The sequence below is a fragment of the Myiozetetes cayanensis genome, unplaced genomic scaffold (assembly GCF_022539395.1).
Source record: "Myiozetetes cayanensis isolate MyiCay16 unplaced genomic scaffold, myiCay2020 scf1, whole genome shotgun sequence".
Lineage (NCBI taxonomy): Eukaryota > Metazoa > Chordata > Aves > Passeriformes > Tyrannidae > Myiozetetes > Myiozetetes cayanensis.
This window is the reverse complement of record NW_026086604.1, coordinates 116245580-116259888: the sequence shown is the minus strand read 5'-3', so window position 1 is coordinate 116259888 and position 14309 is coordinate 116245580. Positions and strand designations below refer to the sequence as shown.

Here is a 14309-nt window from a genome sequence, read left to right as displayed (position 1 = left end):
TGCGCTGATGCTCCCCCTCCTTTTCCTCTTCTACCGTGTCTCTCCAATCCGGCAGGGGACACCGACCTTTCTCCGCCCTACGGAGCCAGGCCCAGCTCCTCCTCCGCGGCGGGAGCCGGGCAGGTGAGCGGGAGCCGCCCGGCCCCGGGGCTGGCCGGGCTGCGGCCCCGCCCACGGGGTCGAGCGGCGGGGCCGGCCGGCACCTGCGGCTGCACCGCGCACCGCTCCGTTCCTCCCCTGCTCCCCTGCTGCGGCGGCGGCTGCGCTTCCCCGTGGGGCAGGAGCGCTCCCGCAGCGGCGGGCGCCGCAGGTCAGTGTCGCCTCCCGCACCTGCAGCTGCGGGAGCTGCCGGGGTGGCGGGAGGAGGGAGGGAGGGAGCGGCGCCCCATCGCAGGAGCCTCAGGTCGCTCCGGGCTCCCGGCCCCGTCCCGCGGGGCGGCGGTGGCGGCAGCCCCAAGGTACCGGACCTTGGGTCAACTTCTGGGGTTGGCGAGTCCAGGCAGCGGGTCCGGCCGCTCGGCTCCCGTGGCTCTGCGTGCCGCGCACGGGGCCGGGCGGCGCTCCAGGGCCGCTCTGCGGGGCGCAGAACACTCTGCCCGCGCAGGACCCGTCCGTCCCTCCCCGCGGGGCCGCTCCCGGGGTGCCGGGCGGGCAGCGCTGCTGGGCAAGAGGGGTCCCGGCGCCGCCCCAGCGGGGTGGCAGTGCCCGGCTGCCAACCCGCCTTCGCCTGCTTCCTCCCCGCAGGAGCCCGAGATGGCGGACAGCGCCGCGGCCACCGCCGCTCCCCGCGCCGCCGTGAAGGGCGGCTCGGCGGGGCCCTGGTGGAAATCGCTGACCAGCAAGAAGAAGCACAAGGAAGCGGCGGCAGCCCCGCCGCCCCCGCCGCCAGCGAGACCCCCGCCGACCCCCCCAGCCCCGACGACCGGGAGGAGCAGCCGCCCCCCTTCGGCAGCGGCGACGCCGCGGGGACGGGCGGCGGGAGCCGGCGGAGCCTCCGGGTGTCCCATTCGGGCCGCTTCAAGGAGCGGCGGAAGATGCGCACCTCGCTGCTCGGCGACGGCCCCGAGGTCTTCGACGGCGGCGGCGCTCCAGGCCATGCCGACCAGGGGGGCGAGTAGCCCAGCAGGACCTTGCCGAGGAGCTGCCACTGGACGGGTGGCCGGAGGACTGGCAGGACAGGTAGCCGGAGTCAGTGACTGCCCCGCAGCTGGCCGTGGTCCCATGGGCGACATGAGGGCGTGTGGCAGTGGCCTCCCCAACCCCGACCAGACGCTGCGGGGAGTCCGGCGTCTCCGCCAGATGAGGGAATCGCGTGCTGTGTTACATGAACACCGCCAAGACCAAACCCCTAGATGATGGGACTATGTGATTGTCTTAAAAAAAAAAAAAAAACAAACAAAAAAAACACAAATAAATACCCCATTCCCTGTACTGTGGTACTGAGCGGACTCAAAGGTGCTATCCCAGGGCCGACACTGGGGGTCTCTGAATCTTCCCCCAGCCCTTACCAGGAGCCAACATACTGACTTCTCAGGACTATGACCCAGCTCCTTTCGGCTTTCAAGCCGAGGGGGTGCTTTGCTGCTTTCATCTCACATGCTGTCTTATCGAAGGAAGGGGGAAACAAAGTGCTCTTATCTAGTTTCAGGGCCAAGGACCTCCGAGGGTGCCTTAAGTGCTCCTGCCCTGCGTTAGCTGGCATCCTCCTTCCCCTGTGGGGGTCCAAAGAGAGGTATTGCGAAGGGCTGGCTCTTGAATCTGCCCATGCCTCACATCACATCGCATTTAAATAATGCAAAAGGCAGGACCTTGCTGGTTTTCTCCCTCTTCTTACTGTGTAATGATAAGCAGGTTTTTCACAGGCTGGTCTCTCATAATTCTGTTACGGAGGGAGGCCTGTGTTTTGTAGCTACTATTTACCCAGGGGATACATGATTTTTGCATAACTGGTGATAACTGGCATAATGAAGTTCCAATGAAGAAATTGTGTAATAAAATGTAAACACCCTTTTGGGAGACGAGACCAGCCCTGGAGAGCACAAGCAGGGTTGCACTCCTAATGTGGAATAGGCTTGGGCACCACTGGAAATGTTGTTTGCTATTTACCATGTCCAAGGCTTGTGAAGCAACGTTAAGTGTCCCAGGATTTCTTCTGGTAGCAGGATAATGCGCTTTAACTCAAGCAGCTCCCTCTAACAGCTCCTGTATTTTTGGACAAAGTAAATATAAGCCAGATTTGTACTGGTGGTGTGCCTTACAGAGCAAATGCAGCTAAAAGTACTTAGCAATTTCACATTTCTTGATAGTAGGTGATGTAGCAACAACTGATTTATTTATTTTAAATGCATTTGCAATAGAGTTTATATTGTTAAAATGGTTTTAGATGTTTTCTGAATGTGAGATATTACATAGTGGTAGGGACTCAAAATTATTTCCTAGCAGTCAGGTATTACGCAGTTATGATTTTGTTTGGTTGTAACTAATCATTTAAGGTCAATTAAAAATAAAAAGAGACTGGAAAGGAAACAAGAGCTGAGATCCAGGTGAATATATGGTTTAAACCAGTCACTGACAATCGCTGAAATGGTGCACTACATGCTGGGCAAGTGCCCTGTGGTTCAATGTGTGTAATAATACTTTGAAAGCTCCTGTGCAATAAACTCAGACAACATAGCTGCAGAGGTGCTCACTGGTGCTTCCCTCAGCTACTCCTTCAGACTCTGGAACTCAAGGATGAAGGGACTGTAGCATCAAATCTATTTCCATAAAAGCTTTATTCCCACCCAGTGTTTAGATATGTGCTTTTTTTAATTTCATTTAGTAAAACTGCAAGGTAGTGTGTTTGGACTGCTGTTTTATGTTGCTGAGTACATGCTGACCAAGCAAAGAGCTGGGGGGCAAGCTCTGAAAAGTTTCTCCTCAAAGATACTTTTCTTAGGTGAGGCCTCTTCAGTCAAGGGGCATCTGAAATCCTCTCTCGAGGAGAAGCAATTGGAGCAAACCTAGCCTTGGAAAAAGAGTGTGAGAGAGAAGGAGGAAAGTGTAAAAGCTTGGAATAGAAGCAGAGATGAACTGTACTTCAGCTCCAGTTAGCTGGAGAGGGGGGAAAGGAGGCAGAAAGGGGTGGCTTTTCTGCCAGGGTTGTCATGCTACCTTTTAGGAGACAACATGTTCATGCTTATTACAGGCTAAAATAGTCTGTCTGTATTTTTATATTGTAGGGCGCAAAGAAACTTTTTTGTGTTTGTATGTCCAAAATGGAAGAACAAGTAAGCAGATGCTGCACTGGTGCATTTCTTACTCCTACGTCTGGTTTAGTCTGAGTTCTGTGAGTGTCACATCCTCAGAACTATCCAGAGGCTGGAGAATGAATGTCGACTAATGTTTTATACATCTCATGCAGACGCTTTTCTGCATTTTGAATCCTTTCACTGTTGTGAAAATACAATTCCCTCCTCTCTTCTGTACCTCGAAGCTGCCTTGTTCTGCCGTGAACCTCTCTTTGCTCTTTGGAAACATCTCAGGTTTATTAGTTGCAAGTCTCTACCTAGACACAAGAAATCTCCAATTTGGGTTTTATTTGAGAAGTCTGGTGTGCTGTTCAGATGGCTGCTGCTCAGATTCAGTATCAGTGCTGGTTAATATGTGACTAAATATTAGCCGTGTCTTAATCCATGTGTATGATACTTTCAGCTTGGAAATTTAGTCATAATACGAAGTCAATAAATGCACATAAAATGCCTCACAGCCCTCCTCCATCTTTATCCTGACCTTGAGCTGTGGGAAGGAGACGTAATTCTATCTTCCTGCTCAGTCAAATCCTTGCTTCAATGAATTTGATAGCAGCCACTGAAAAACTAGATCCATGAGAAAATGGGCTGACTGCCTCGTCTCACTTTCCCCACCCTGTGCGCACGGGCCACACAGCAGTATCTTCAGGTTAGTGCTGACCTGTGTACCATGGTGAGGAGGGAGAAGTCCTGTGGCCCTAACCAACCTGTAGCACAGAAATGGTCCTCTTGTTTCTCTGCCTGAGCATCAGATAAAGCTTAGGTAATCTATACACATGTAAATGAATTAAGCTGATGCAGAAAAAACCCCAGCATTTTATAGAGCACTTAAATATTTTTTTTAATCCTCGAGGTGGAGAAAGTTCAACCTTTCTTATGTATTGAAGAATGCTTGCTCTGTTAAAAGGATAGTGTATTTCTGTGCATTGCATTATTAAAAGGCAGTCTGCGTTCTCAGTATAGGTATTTTTCTCATCATTATAAAGATCATACATAAGAAATTAAGTTTAGGAAATAGGGTGACTGAGAAAGTACTAGCTGTTTATTTTTAAAAGCAAACAATGACATATTGACAAAATAAATGGAAATAAGTAGATGAGATGAACCACAGCTGAGTCAGTTGTAGTGAAATTTTCTTAATATTATCACAGATACTAAAGATTGCAGATTTGAGGCAGAAAATAAATATTTAGCAAATAGAGTAAACTTTTCAAATAAACTTGCAAAATATATGCTTGGTTATTCCTGCTCTTGCCAAAACTAAAAATAAATCTTTTGAGTCCTTGCCTGGTGAATCATTCCCTACTATTGTAGGCTGGTCAGTCTGGACCTCAACAAAGATTACAGGGAGCACCTGCAGAAAATGATCCTGAATTGGAAACTCTAGAAAGAATGCCTTGAAAGCCTCAAGACTTTTAACCTTAGGTGTTATGTCAGGGTATGAGTTAAACCAAACTGAACTAATGGAAAGGGAGCATTACTGTTTAGGAGAGGAAAGGGATCTTCACTGTTCGGGGTTTTTTGCATTGTTTTTTGTTTGTTTTTTTAATTATTATTTTGAAGGGGGATGTTTTTGGTTTTTTAGTTCTCTCTTCACACTGTAGTGTCACCAGTAATAATTTTATACTTGAAATATCAAGTATGTTGTCCATCGGCAAGATAACCTCGTGCGAAGGCTAAAATCTGAAGGATGGAACTCCTGGCCTTGGCCTGGCCAGTACAGCTGGATGCTCCACTTAAAGCCCATGTTTAATTTGGCTCATTTAAACAGCTGCTATCTAGGTGGAAGACAAGCTGTTTCAAGTGCAGGTACAAACTGGTAGCTCATTTTGCTGCCTTTTGGGATTCTACCTGGTATGGCAAAACGAAGAACCCCAAACCTGATATTTTTTAAGATGTCTTTCAAAAGCTACGGAGAGAGACAGTTGGTTATGGAATGATATTTGAGACCATATAATTACACCCTTTTGAAAAACAAACCTTTCCCCTTCATCACTAATTTATTGTAAATAAGACGGGAGGCCTGCCGACTGAGATTTTTCATTTCAGAATAAAACAAGAGATAAAGTTGCTCGATTTTATAGACATCAGAAGTACTGAAGTAGTTTGTCAGTTTTATCCTTAATGCCACATCTGAAATTCACAAATAGCTCTAAGAATCAGTATTTGGATGTAGTCTTCAACTAAAGCATATTGATTAGCAGCTGCAGTGTACAAATTTGATTTACTGCCCACTTTATCTAGATAAAGCAATATAACATCAGATAATACATGTTTTGAGGATAGCAAATAGCTTTCCTTCTTAGCTATAAGGCATGATTTTAAATGAAAAATTTACTCTGGTGAGTAATCCTCGTCAGATCTAAACATCATGTTTCATGTGAGTAAATGAGTTAGAATGTTTTTATCAGGGTATTAGTTGCCAGATTATTAGATGTTTTGGGATGTGTAAAATAGGCTTGATTCTCAGATATAAGCCTGCGTGTACTGTGAATTTTCTGCTGCCTGTTTGCAATGCCTCAGGTCTTTCCCCTGCTCCAGAGTTACTGTTCATCGTGCTAGTTCCTTTTACACTAAGGAGGTAAAAAGCATGACTCTTCCAGTTACTGGAAGAACCATACCTTTGTATGCCTGTTGAAGTGAAAATTAGAGATACTGTGCACTTGAACTTTCGTGACTCACTTGTGTTTTTTCCACTGCTGACTTAAGTACATTTTGCTTTCCAGGTCTTTGTTTTATCCTCAGTCTGTAAATGTTTGAGCAGATAAACAGTCTGCTGATCTCTCAAGAGCCTACCCAGTGACAGGAGAGCGGGCAGCACTTCAGTGGTCGAGGGAAAATGAAAGATCTGTTGCTGGACTCATTCCCACTCAATTTTATGAACAGGACCAGAACTGAACCTTAGTCTAGATGCTGGAACTATGACTACTTGTGAAAGAGAAGGAGATTCATAGTCTGTGCATTCTGGGTTGTGTTTATCTTGGCATGTGCTTTCAGTGACAGAAGTTTCCAAAAATCAGAGTTGGTTTACCAGTCCTGTTTAACATCATTGGGTTCAGGTCTAGGAGCATGGTGTAAACTTCAAAGTGAAATCCTGCCAACAGTACTTCCTCAAAATGCTGTAGCTCAGGCCTCTCTGCAAGGTGGAGGAGGAGGAGGAAAAAACCTGTATTTTCTGGCTTTTCTATTCTTGGGTTCTTTTCTTGGTATACCAGTGCTATAACAATCTCCTTGCTGGACCCTGAAACAGCTAGAGAAGTAGAATTTATGAAATAGGCAGATGTACAGAGTATACAAGGACAGCATTTTGCACTGCTGTACATTTGAAGTAGAGACAAACCAACAACTAGATATTATAATGGGTATTTAAAGGTAGTTTATTTTTTTTCCTGCAAGGCTAGGAAGCTATGGTTTATTCCTGGCTCAGTTCTCAACTGGCTAACAGTAGATATGAAAATGCCTCCAGGTAATATATTAGCTATCACAGGTGTTAATTAACATCTACTGAATTGCATCTGAAATGGAAAATAGCAGGAAAGTGAGGAATCACATTAGAACAGCAAACACTGCTGACCATGATTGAAATTGCATAAGATTTGGAAAGCTGAGGACCCATTTTAAATGATCGGTTGAAGGCTATAAAATATTACCTGTTTTTGTAATATTCAGTCCATATGTTTTTAATTTTCCTCTGTAATAATTTACCTTAATACCTTTTTAATGAGTATTCTTATGCACTATATACTACCTCTCTAGTTTTATTTATAGGTTTTCACTTTTCTGTGCTGGAACAGAAATTGAGCTGAGCTTGTCCCCTGAAAACCCTTTCCACAAAATTTGAAGATAACACCTGTGGCTTATGCCTAAACCTAAACTCAAATTCATAACAATACTTTGCAATTGTGGAGAGCTCTGGGGACGTGAGTTCATCTGAAGAGTGATCCTTTCATCTTCTTTAAAAAAGCATGCATCATGCCTACTTCATAGAAAGGAAATTCAAGATATAGGGCTAAGGTAAAGCTCGTAAGTACCTGAACAATATTATGCATCCACGCAGAGACCAGAAATCAGGCTATGCCGAAACTACTTAATAAAACCAAGGTATAATAAGTGGTAGCAAGAGACTCAAACGGGCTTTCTAAAGTTTTAAATCCACGAGAGAAACTTTTGGATATGTGGGAGTTTAGCATGACTTAAACTTTATACATCGTTGTGCAGTGACTTCCAGTACAGTTGCTGATACTGTGCATTTTAATCTGCGGCTGGGACTTCCACAAGAACCACAGAGACAGGCAGAAGTGGAATTGCATTTGTGGCACTGGCATCCCACTTGCACATATAGGAAAAACAATTTGGTTATATCCTAAGATGTGTATTTAAACCAGCGGGATTGTGTGGGTATGTCTCTCTCCTTGTGCAGCTGCAGATTTCTAGTGTGGTCAAAGGGTCACACCGACAAAACCACTGAGGTATCTGATTCCATTTACCTTAGTGGTGTCTCAGTACCCTTTGGATCTAAGCTTCAGTAAAATCTCATAAGAGAGGGAGTGTAGTTATATAAAACTGCCAAAACTGCACTAAGGTGAGAAAGTTAAAATGGAAAATTTCTGGTTTATTTACCAATGCAAATAGAGTTAACAATGCAAAAGAGCTGCCTAGTAACACATGTATTTTTTAGTCTGTATTTTCATCTGTTTGAGCCAAAGCAGTGTAGCTCCTTTTTCCCCTCCTCCCTGGTATATTCTTGCTTTCCAGCTGCTATTTGATCTTTTTCAGTCTTGACTTGAAATTATTCCTCAGGCCCGTGTAGCATTTCGGCAGAGCTATTGTCCTTTTGTCTGGTGCCTGTAGATCAGCTTTTAATGCTAAACAGCTTTTTTATAAATCTCGATGAAACCTTCTCTCTTGCTTTTTGTTTGTGTTGAGAACAAGACCAAAGGTTGAAGAGTGTTTTAAGTCCTGAGGTATGCAGAGCCCCCCCATCCCACCCTGTGTTTCAGTGTTGGTTACTGCTTTGGCCTTTACCTGTTTTGCTTTGCCAGCCAGGATGGGGCACACCCTCACCCAGCACAATACAAAGCCATTTAATTAAGAGCTATTCAAGCTCCTTTTTTTTAAGTATTTGCATCAATTAAATGCCCAAGCAGCAGTCATATGACACCTTTTGAAACCCTGCAATCCAGAGCAGAAACCAGCAGTACAATTTTAACTTGCTTTTGAGTCTGAACCATCAGTGTAAAGCCTCTCAGCTTGCTCCCAAGGCTGGAGAAAGGTCAGTTGCCAAGGCTTTGCTGGTCCTTTATGGCATTTGTATGCTCTGTAACAGTTTTTACAGGTGATACCAAAAAGTGTCTGCTATTTGGGGAGAGGTAAAAATGGCAGCACAAATATGGCTTTTTGAGATTGGTAACTTCTGCATGCAAATACCCAATGTGCATAGCAAGTGGGATATTTTCAGGATGTATGTGACACCCATCCTTTGGTATCTTCTCATAAGATTCTACCTGTGTACGTGTGAAGGAATTGCTTTTAGACATGGAGCTGTGCAAATCAGCATGCAGGGAGCATTTTGAAATTGTTGTCTTTCCTGTCTTGCTTGGGGATTGTAGCATTGGCTGGAGCACCCCTGCACACCCCGTGTGACTCCTCAGTGGCAGCGGACCTGAGGAGACTCTGAGCCTTCCACGCCTCTCTTAGAGCACCTTGGTAGTCCCTTGAGAGGAAAGAAGGCTTGCTCAACCAGCAAAATGAAAACTAAAAGCTACTACTGGCAGAATTAATGACACAGGGATCCTGGAGAAGCTCATGTTAATCATCTTTGCCAAATCAAAGCTACTTTTGGGAACTGTGTTGCTGCTGCCTATTGCTGTAACAACTCTACCACCTGCTTTCATCTGTCTTTAAGTATCATGGTAATATCATTCGGATATATTTGACAGATGTGAGAAGTGTTGTGGTTCACTGAAAGCTTGGCTAAGGAAAGAATCTGCAGAAAAGTCATTTTTATGTGGTAAAGCAGCTAATTTTTGGGGAGGGATCCCGGTGTCCAAGGTCCATATCTGTTGATGAACACAACCATAGAACTCTCATGAATGTGAGTGGCAGGATCTTATCTGAAGATGCAGCTGACTGTGGGGGATGGATCTAGGTGCCCTTACACTCCAGTTGGAAGAGGTGCATGCTCTGAAGCATTTTAAGTCTCAGGCTCATCATCCTTTCTGATAGATATGATCCCAACATGTAGAAAATGTATAGGCTTTTCACTCACATAATTGGTTTAAGAAAGGAACACTAACAGTCCTTGTTTTATGCTGATGGCAGTGTATCATCACTGTGCCATTTTAATAAGTCTTACTTACAGCTGCTCTGCTACCCTGCACTGTTAATCTTCACTCTGAACCTGCCCAGAGGCTATTAAATATATGCCTGAAGATAAAGATGCCTTCAGGTATCAAGTAGTTACAGAAACCTGCCCATCCAATAGACTGGGAAGATTTGTGGCCCCAAGTCTCTCTCCTGACAGAGGCAGGTCTGAGTCCCTGCAGGCATGAGGGAAACAAAGTTGTGGGAGCCACCTTCCTTGTAAGTACTTTCAATGTCGTATTAGATATCTCAGTGCTGGGGCTCAAAACGATTAGGCAAATTCCAATGAGAAAAGTCCACGGAGAACTATTACACAGAGTTGGAATTATAACCTCCCAATGGGTATTTCTCAGTCACCGTTGATCTTTTGTCACAAGTGGGAGAGCATAGCAGCAGAGTAATCCCATGTTCATCCTATTCAGGAGATGAGAAAAGGGCATATTTGCTATTAATTACTGTACAGGGCACTGGACTAGAAGGATGTTTGGTCTGACGTGGTAAAAACCTGTTTCTTGTTAGGAAAAAAATAAAAGCAAGCCCTACGTGGCTTTGTGGAAGAAATGGTGCTGGCTCTTGAGCTCTAGAAGGTATTCTGGGCTCTGGAGGTGGCCTTGATGAAAGCATGTGCCAGCAGAAAGATAGGACACAAAATGCTCATGGCTTACACCTGAATCCTGTAGCTGAGCTTTGAGGAGTCCTAGCCTAGAGTGGAGTCAAAAAACTGAAGCTCCTCAGTGAACCTGGCTTTGCTGTCATGTCAAAAATAATTTGCACCTGAGCAGTGACCCTTTAAAAAAAAAAGTGCAGTAAAGGCTAAATTTGTCAGTGCTGGTTTCTCTGTTATTCAAACCTAACAGGAACCTTTTGCAACTGCTACAGCAAGCTATAACCTCGCTGTATTTTATCTAATTGTGGCTGTACTTTTGCACATCATGTACTCACTTACAGGCAGAAAGAATTTGCTAAATGCTTTTGAATTCCTCTGCATGGGAGCCACATGAACAGAAGGGATGGCTCTCTGCTCCTAGGGGTGAATGAGTACTTGGCAGGAGTTCCTATACGTGCACTAGAACATGATGTGTCTTTAAAATGCCGTGTCATATTCAGCATTAAAAAAACAAAAACCAACAAACACAAGAGACAGCTCCAGGCACATGCAGGATGACATGACATGCTGGGGTTTATAGCAGTTAAACTGTCCAATGTTCAAACAATAAAATATTCACAATTACCCAGTAATAGACAATGTCCTTCCTGCTACAGGGAGAGGCTGATGTGAACAACTTTTCACCCACATCCTTTGGGAGGTACTCACTTCTTTCCCAGTGGAGACACCCAAGTCTGTCATTTCCAGGAGCTTTCCCTTTGCAGCAGATGACAGCTTTTACGCTCACGTACTCTTTCTAGTGACTCCAGGTTTTAAACTTACCTACCAAGAGAAATATTTTTTAAATCAATTATGTTGTAACCTTAAGATGATCTAGAGTGCCCTGGTAAAAGTTTAATCCACAAGAAGAGTGAGAATTTTACCTGTACAACTCCAGCTGTGTGAGGTGGACCCTTTTGTGTGTACTTAAAATTGCTTAACATTGATCATTTCCTGAGCTGGCTCATAGTAGCTTCTTACAGTTTGTGTTCTTAGATTAGCTCAGTTGGCTCAGGTATGGTGCTAATAATGCCAAAGGTGTGGGTTCAATGCCCCTCATAGGGGCCATTCACTTAAGAGTTGAACTTGATAACCCTGGTGGGTCCCTTCCAACCCAGGGTATTCTGTGATTCTGTGTGATTCTTCAGCAACAGCCTCAGTCTTATAGAGACTGGCTGTCTTTTTACACTGCTGTAATAAGCCCAAGGAAAAAATCACTAAAAAATGTTTCTTTTGTCGTAGGTACTTCACAAACTGTTTAAAAAAAGAAAAAAAATCCAAGGTTTTTTTCTAAGGCAACTCTAATTTCCTCTGAAGCAGGGGCTGTTGCAAGTTACGTCACCAAATTGAGGCAGGGAAATCAAACATCTAACTTTTAGTAAATACTGAGATTTTAACTTGCAGGAATTGTGACTCCCAGGTGCAGTCTACTGCTCACACAAGTGTTTTCTCACCCTCCTGTGATTGAAACTACAGTTTACAAGCTGTATTTGTTGGGCACTAACAATAGCTTCTGTTATTGATTCTGATTCTCTGTCAGAAGCAATCCTTTTTGCAGGATTTAAGCTTTCCATAACACTTAAACCTTTTGCCCTTTGATGCATCAGTCTTAGCACTCACTTTGCTCTCTGAAGTCTCAAGAGGCATGCTGAAATTGCAGATTGGTACTTCAAGAGAAAACACAACCATGAGATTCCAAAAGGTTTTAATCAGACTTTTAATTATGGCAAACATAAATATCCTAAAGATTTATTTATTAGGAGCAGGGGTATAAATGTTAATTTTTGTGTTTGCAAGCCTTCCTCTAGACACTGGTGGCCCAGCTAAGAGCACAGCTTTCACAGATTTTCTAAAGCTGTCTCTTATCCACAACTAATAACACACTGTAGGAATAGCTTAATTAGGCTTAAATTTAAGAGTACTCTATATAACTAAATCAGGAGTAAGGCAGGCCTATAATTTTATTAGATTCCTTGGGGAGGGAGAGTTAATCTATGTTCTTAACCCTCATGCAAAAGTATGTTTGAGTGCTTTAGGCATTACAAGGAATGAATGGTTCACTCTGCCAGAAGTCGTGGAGATCTTTAAAAAATAGCACATAGCCCTCTCTCTAGTTCACTGTATCAACATTGTTTTGTCTTGGGCCTGGAGCAATCTCAGTGGGCACCAAAATAGTTTTTAATCTCTTCTCTGTCTCCTTCCTTAGTAACTCCATTCACATGGTGTGGTTGCTGCTGTCCTCAGCTCAGCTGTGTGTAGCTGCCAAGGCACAGGTGACAGGTTTTTCACTCTGAATTCTCTATGTAAGGCTTTTTAATTTCCCATCTGCATGTGCTAAGTAGCTCTGCTTTCTGCTGACTTAGAAAAGCATATAAATGGATGTTTCCCACACTGCCTTCACTCACACTTCACAGAAAGCTTCACAGAAAGCTGTGGAATGCTGCACAAGACCCATACTGGATCAAGAATCTGCTTCTGAAAATGAATGAAATGAAGTTCCAAGAAGGAACTTGGAAGTGGGAGCCAGAAATCTGCAGGGAAAAGTTTCTCCTCCATCCAGAGCATGAGGAACACAGTTCATTCCTCATGCTTTTGCCATGAGTGCTATAAGTACTGTTGGATTTGAACTGTAAATTGTGCCAGGGCTGAAAGGTTTAAGGAGACCGGCAGCTGAGGAGTAGGACATCAAGTTCTCTGTGTTGGTTACAGATGCAGCAGGGTAACCTGCCAAAAAGGAACAAGGCATGACAATATGTCTTCAGAAGTGACATCCATCATAGAACAGGTTAGGATGTAAATATTTATGCACGTTGTGTGCTCTTTGATGGGCAAGCACTCTGCTTTGGTACAGTCAAAAAAAGATTCCACTAATGAGCTGGGGACAAGGTTGATACTCATTCTGTCTTCTATTGTTATTTGCATTATGGGCATGACTCAATGCCTATTAACAAATCCTATATTGGCATTTTAAGTAGTAATGTACTAAGTTTGATCCTAATCCATGGCTGGTGGATGAAAGGACATTTAATTTCCCGATTGAGAAAAGTTGCTAAGGACAGAAAAGCTTTCCTATTATACTGATTCACAGTGGAGTATACTAAGAGTTCCTGCTGGCCTCAGCCACAAGAGAACAGTTCTGAGTTTTTTCTGCTTTAATTGTCCAGGTTTTATATCTAGAAACATCTTTATTTCTTGCTGCTTTGTAAAACAGATATTTACTGGTATATACATGGAGAGTTTTACTGGACCATAGGACTAAACAGCCAAATCAATATTTTAACTTGAGTGTGCATCAACCACCATATGTATTGTAAAATGATACGTATTTGACTGCAGGATACAGAACTGTTATGTATAAAGAAATACATTTTCTTTTCATTCTTGAGTGTGAAGACTGAGGCTGTAAATATATAAAGGGCATGCATTTGAAAAGTTATGTCTTCTACAGCAATCAGAACTGAGTGGAACAAGTCCCTTGTTACTTGGGCAATAAATTATTTAATTGGATAAGATAAATAGTCCTCTCATTAATCAATATAAGTTTAAAAGAAAAAGAAAAAACATTTAAAGGGTAATAAAGATTCCAGTGCAGGAAGCATCTCTCGGTGAAAAGGCAGTGGAGGGCAAGGGGACAAGACTATTGATTATTCAGAAAAGTCAGAGTTTAAACTACAATATCAAGATTTGGCAAATAGAATGACAGACCAAAGTCAGTACAGTAATGGGTCCAAGGGAAATAATCCTTGCAATGGTAAGCTCTCCAGAAGTTATTACTGTTCAGCAAAGAGATCTTGAAAGTGTTGTGTTGGCTATTTCAGCAAGAACACCAGCTCTACCCTCTGGTAGTCCAGAAAGCTAGATCAAACATTAAGATTTGTCAGTAAAGGAACAAACAGCAAACTTGAAAATTGCAAGTTCATGATGTGACCACAGTGTGACTGTCAAAGGCAGTTCTGATACTTATTTCAATGAAAATATGGTAGGGTTAGAAAAGGTGCATAGAAAGGTGA

General features: G+C 43.7%; 2 protein-coding genes across 2 annotated transcripts in view; one reads left to right on the top strand and one right to left on the bottom strand.

Moving 5' to 3' along the window:
- Positions 1–14309, bottom strand: part of SCRN1 (secernin 1) — a 129471-nt gene that overhangs the window by 10349 nt on the left and 104813 nt on the right. The window lies entirely within an intron of this gene.
- PRR15 (proline rich 15) lies at positions 242–1411 on the top strand. Its single transcript, XM_050320512.1, is given in 3 exon segments — positions 242–310; positions 745–880; positions 883–1411. Coding segments are annotated over 2 exon segments (363 nt in total). The 5' UTR covers positions 242–310; positions 745–753; the 3' UTR covers positions 1119–1411.